Source organism: Galeopterus variegatus, unplaced genomic scaffold, assembly GCF_000696425.1.
Source record: "Galeopterus variegatus unplaced genomic scaffold, G_variegatus-3.0.2 Scaffold2721, whole genome shotgun sequence".
Lineage (NCBI taxonomy): Eukaryota > Metazoa > Chordata > Mammalia > Dermoptera > Cynocephalidae > Galeopterus > Galeopterus variegatus.
This window is the reverse complement of record NW_007728832.1, coordinates 140,471-146,309: the sequence shown is the minus strand read 5'-3', so window position 1 is coordinate 146,309 and position 5,839 is coordinate 140,471. Positions and strand designations below refer to the sequence as shown.

General features: G+C 52.2%; 1 protein-coding gene across 1 annotated transcript in view; it reads right to left on the bottom strand.

Annotated features, from left to right (window-relative positions):
- Positions 1-6: 6 nt before the first annotated feature.
- The window catches only part of NID1 (nidogen 1), a 79,027-nt gene continuing 73,194 nt past the window's right edge, over positions 7-5,839 (bottom strand). Inside the window, exons 16-20 of the mRNA XM_008582774.1 lie at positions 5,579-5,750; positions 4,471-4,628; positions 3,241-3,364; positions 1,403-1,515; positions 7-459 (exon numbers count right to left, since the gene is read on the bottom strand). Of these exons, the coding sequence (XP_008580996.1) occupies positions 338-459; positions 1,403-1,515; positions 3,241-3,364; positions 4,471-4,628; positions 5,579-5,750 (689 nt within the window). The 3' untranslated portion in view covers positions 7-337. The remainder of the gene's footprint in view (positions 460-1,402; positions 1,516-3,240; positions 3,365-4,470; positions 4,629-5,578; positions 5,751-5,839) is intronic.

Here is a 5,839-nt window from a genome sequence, read left to right as displayed (position 1 = left end):
GGGAAGGGGGCAACTCAGGCTTGGGAAACTGGCATTAGGAAAAGGTCCCAGGGCCTACGATGGGGCATGTAATCCTCACCCATGGCTGAATAAGCTTGTCTGAGGGACGGGGTCAGGGCAGTTTTCTGTCCTCATGTAGGGGTAGAGACTTTCCCATTATGGAAGCCCAGGGTGTATGTTTTGGGGAACAGTGAGGGGAAAGTTGTTGGGGCTCAGGCTGGGCTAGACCTGGGCCTAATGGCCACTCAGCTAGAGGACAGTTTTCAGTCTGGACTAAGTCATTTCAAGTAGGGCGTTGCTGTGAAATACTTGGAGAGGGAACAGGGCACTCTTGTCTTCATTTCCGCTCGATACAGTCAACTCCCAGTGTGTTGTCAGGGCAGCGGCAGGTCCTGCTCCCTGGGGTGGCCAAGCAGAGGTGGGTGCAGCCTCCATTGTTCACTGAGCAGTAGTTGTGGCCTGAAAAAGCAGAAATCTGTTCAATGGCCTCCTCTGTGACCTGACTCAAAAGCCACCTAACAGAGTAGCTTCTTTATTACCCACCTTTTTGGATTTTATGAGACCTAGCTTGTGAGGACTCCAGGAGGACAGGGAACACTGCAGTAGACACTCAGTTATGCTGATCTATTGTTTGTTTGCTCATCATTAAACCAGACAGGCAAAAACACCAATTCCCAATTTGGGGGCTATGCAGATTTACCATTAAAGCTGTTAAACAGATCTCAGGAAGGTTCTTTCTCCAGCTCTGATTATAACATGGAGTTGGAATTTTAAAGCGCTAAGTACTCTCTATCTGGCCTGCATTCCTGGCTTCACACTGACTGGGGGAGAGGAGGGAGGAAAGAGAAAAAGAAAAGTGGCTTAGGAGAGTGGCCTTCGGGAGACAGCATAGCAGGGACATGGATGACCTGCAGCTCTGTGAGACTTTGAGCAAATCACTTCAGTTTCCTTATTTATCAAATGGACATAATAACAGTATGTGCCTCATACTGCTGTGAGGATTAGATGAGCTAATGAATACAAAGCACTTGAACTCCAAGGGAGTTGAAGTACCTAGCTTACAGTAAGTGCTGCATAAATGCCTGCAATTCTTTTTTATTGTTGCAGCAAAGATCCTAACATTAATGTTCCCTTTGGAACCCAAAGACCATATACTTCTTCTAGACTCAAGACTTACTCAAGACTCAGAGCTTTTCCTCACCTGCCCACTCCACACCCTAATGCTTTCTATGTATTTATCTGGCTTGCTCACTCAATATTGAAGACCTTTGATGGATGGGACTGCATCTCTCCTGCAGTGTGATCGGGGCTACCTACGGGTATACAGGTAGCAGCCAGAGTGTGGGCTCTGAGCCTCAGGGTGCCCCCAACCACCCCCGCAGTAACAGCCCAGGCGAGTCACCTTGGGGACACTGAGACAGGGCAATGGTGATGCCATACAGCCGGCTCTGCTTGTGGGGGTGGAAGGCATCCATCTCTCTGGAAATAGCAAGATCGGCAGCAACCACAGAATTCCTACAAAGCACCAAGGGGCAGGAGGTAAAAACACATCTGATGCCTTGAACTCTTCTCTACGGGGCAATCCCTTTTGTAGTTTGGGGGATAAGTTGGCAGTCACAAACAGACATGGTGGCTTTGTGTCCTAGACATCCCTCCCTCCTCCTGGGGTGGGTCAAGTCTGCATTTCTCTGCTTTCTTTAAAAAAAAATAAAGATCAGCTAGCTCTCTCCTCCCGCTCTCAATACCAGGCGGGAAATGGGCTTTCTGTCCAGCTGCCGCTGGCAGCTGCCTCCTTCATTTAACCCCTCCTGGTGCAGGAAGGGCTGGTCAGGAAGGGGCTGTGGCAATATTGCAGTTCAAGGAGTGCAGGAGCATGAAGTGGGCATGGAGCCCACCAGCCAAGGGACCCTAGGCCAGCTCCTGGGGAAGAACAGACATGCTCAGGAAGTCCACGTTTACAGACTTGAAACTGCCCCACCAGGAGCGTCCAGATGGTAAATGGCACCCCCGTGCTCCCCAGGAACCCAGCCTCCCTCCTCCACCCACCTCTCCCAGTCCACGTTTACAGACTTGAAACTGCCCCACCAGGAGCGTCCAGATGGTAAATGGCACCCCGTGCTCCCCAGGAACCCAGCCTCCCTCCTCCACCCACCTCTCCTGCCTCCTGACAACCAGAAGGGTGGGGGACAGGGGACATCTCTGGAGGCATGAAGGTCAAGCCAAGAGGCCAGATTGGGGGGGTTGGCCTCCCAGGGACAGAGAGAGTGGGAGGGCAGGCCTGCCAGCCCTGCAGTGGCAGGTGACATACGTCTGCCAGTCTGTATAGTACAGATTCTTCCCGTAGCTCGTCACAGCAAAGGGATACTGGAGCCCTTCGAGAACCTTGCGTCTGCTGGGCTGAGCGGGGTTCAGGCATTCTGCCCGATGGGTGCCTGCGTGGAGCGAAAACAAGTCATTCATTGTCCATGCAAGAAATGAGCCCTTTGTGTCAACACCCAAGAGGAACGAGGGCAAGGGTGGGAGAAATTCAGCGTTACGATGACAAATCCTGGAGAACACAAGGCTTGCTCTTAAGCGTTGGACAGCTGTCTGTCCCTCCTGTCTGGCCCCTTTCAACATCAGCACCCGCCTCCGTGCTGGCTCCTGCACCTGGTTCTGCTGGGNCATGGTGGCTTTGTGTCCTAGACATCCCTCCCTCCTCCTGGGGTGGGTCAAGTCTGCATTTCTCTGCTTTCTTTAAAAAAAAATAAAGATCAGCTAGCTCTCTCCTCCCGCTCTCAATACCAGGCGGGAAATGGGCTTTCTGTCCAGCTGCCGCTGGCAGCTGCCTCCTTCATTTAACCCCTCCTGGTGCAGGAAGGGCTGGTCAGGAAGGGGCTGTGGCAATATTGCAGTTCAAGGAGTGCAGGAGCATGAAGTGGGCATGGAGCCCACCAGCCAAGGGACCCTAGGCCAGCTCCTGGGGAAGAACAGACATGCTCAGGAAGTCCACGTTTACAGACTTGAAACTGCCCCACCAGGAGCGTCCAGATGGTAAATGGCACCCCGTGCTCCCCAGGAACCCAGCCTCCCTCCTCCACCCACCTCTCCTGCCTCCTGACAACCAGAAGGGTGGGGGACAGGGGACATCTCTGGAGGCATGAAGGTCAAGCCAAGAGGCCAGATTGGGGGGGTTGGCCTCCCAGGGACAGAGAGAGTGGGAGGGCAGGCCTGCCAGCCCTGCAGTGGCAGGTGACATACGTCTGCCAGTCTGTATAGTACAGATTCTTCCCGTAGCTCGTCACAGCAAAGGGATACTGGAGCCCTTCGAGAACCTTGCGTCTGCTGGGCTGAGCGGGGTTCAGGCATTCTGCCCGATGGGTGCCTGCGTGGAGCGAAAACAAGTCATTCATTGTCCATGCAAGAAATGAGCCCTTTGTGTCAACACCCAAGAGGAACGAGGGCAAGGGTGGGAGAAATTCAGCGTTACGATGACAAATCCTGGAGAACACAAGGCTTGCTCTTAAGCGTTGGACAGCTGTCTGTCCCTCCTGTCTGGCCCCTTTCAACATCAGCACCCGCCTCCGTGCTGGCTCCTGCACCTGGTTCTGCTGGGAGACGTGAGCCAGGGCACAGGAACCCCTGGACCCTGTTTCAGCCACTCCCCTGGCCTCCTTCCTCTTAGTAGGAACTGGGCCACCTCCCAGCTCCTGCTCAAGTCCCTTCCCCCTGAAGCCTCCCTCCCTAGACCCTCTGTCCCCAAATCCTGAGTCTGTGAGAGCTGCTGGACTGCACCAGGGGTTGGCAGCTGGGCCCAGTCTCGTCTCTGTGCCCGTGCAAGGACAGTAACTTAAGGCTGTGTTTTCATTTATGTGTCCCCGCCTTTCTCCTCGTGCTAAATAGAGAGGGACCATGTCTCACAGTCTCTGCATCCCCCATGGCACCTGACACAGTGTCTGGATTGGAGAAGGTGCTCCAAAGAGACATTTATAGACAGAGAGGATCAATACTCCTTCCTGACTGCACATCCTCCCCACGTCCCTAGCCTGGGGACACACCACATCCATCAAAGTAGGGGCTCGCATCAGGGACTGACTGCACGTGGGCTGCTTGTACTTTGGCTCCAAGTCCTGCCTAAGCCCCTGGGGACAAGCGGGCGCTCCGGGAATGTAAGCTGTGAATTGCATAACAGGTATCAGGATGACTTCAGCTCTGTGCCCCCTGCCACTTAGAACAGGGCTTGACCAACTTCTTAAAGGGCCAGAGCATAATAATTTTAGGTTTTGTGGACCAAGAGGTACAACCAAGGGTGGTGGTTAGGAATTTCTATAACCATCTAAAATGTAACATTTAAAGATGTAAAAACTGTTCATAGCTTCTGGTTATACAAAGACAGGTGGCAGGTTAGGTTTGGCCCCAGGGCTGTGGTTTGCCACCTCCTGACTTAGAAGATTGAGAACTCTCCCAGGACAGTGTTGAGCTTTCGATCACCTGCGTCCACCCAGCAGAGCTGTGATGAGAAGGTGTCGAAGGTCAGCCCGTTGGGCAAGCCCAGGTCATCCTGCACCAGAATCCTCCGGTTTGTGCCGTCCATGTAGGAAGTTTCAATTTTGGGGCTATCTCTGTTCCAATCTGTCCAATAAAGGTTCCTGGTGGAATAAAAGGTGGGGAAAGAGGAAGCGAAATAATAAAGATGCATGAGAAAAAGCTCATAAAAGACACTTAAGAAGAACCTATGAGAAGAAACTAGCAGACATGAAAGCACAGAACGGCTAAAAAGGATCCCGGGATGACAGAGCACATTTGCTTTTGCAAGGACACTTGGGTTGGGTTCTTGCTTGAATTTCGTTACTCTGTTCTAACACATTCAGTTTCCTTTAATGTAATTGACATATTATCTCTCAATAAAGCTGTTAACATAACAAATCAAAAGGCTTGTAACTGACATAAATGCATGGGAATTCTCCGAATGCTGCCATCTGCAGGAGGACACAACAGACCCAGGGGACCAGACCAGGGCGAGATGCAGATGCTGGAAGAGGTGGTGGTCAAGGTGCCTGCCATCGGGGAGGTGGCCGGGTGGTCACAGTACAAGGGATGTGGTTTCAAAAGGAAGGAATCAAAGTGTCAAGGAGACGAGGGCCTGGCATGTAAGATTTAGAGCTTGCAATAAGGAGAAAGGAGGGAAAGCATTGAAGTGCAAAAGAAACCCAAGGAAGGGGTCTGCAGGGTGTTCAAAACACGTCTGCTCAGGAAGGAGCCCCAGGGGTACATTAAGCCACGCCGATGCTCTTCTGCGGCTGATACAACTTTGGTGTTGATCCATATTCAACCCATCAGGAAAATACCCAATTTCTGAGCTGCCAAGTTACAAAGTGTCTTGGTAAAAGACCTGAGAGTGGAACACAGTATCAAGTCACATTGTAATAAACGTGCTGGCATTTCACCATGGACATTCCACGTCACCCCCTGCAGACTCTTTCCTCCTGTCCGCAGCCGTCTCAGGAGGGCAATGCTGGAGTTGCAGCCTCCCGTCTGAGAAGATCCAGAAGAGCAGATGCAATAGAACAGAGGTCCCCCCACACCCACACAATGGTACCCTCGCACGGAATCCGTCACGATGCCTCTGGGATTCACCAAATCCGTCTCCAGCAGCACCCGGCGCTGCGAGCCATCCAGCTTTGCAACTTCGATCCGATCCAGCAGAGAATCCGTCCAGAAGATGTTGCGGCCAAGGTGGTCCACCGCGATGCCTTCCGGGCTCCCCAGATCTGGAATCAAACACAGAGCTCCTGTGATTTTTTTTTTCTTTCTTTTTTTTTTTTTTTAAAGATGACCGGTAAGGGGATCTTAACCCTTG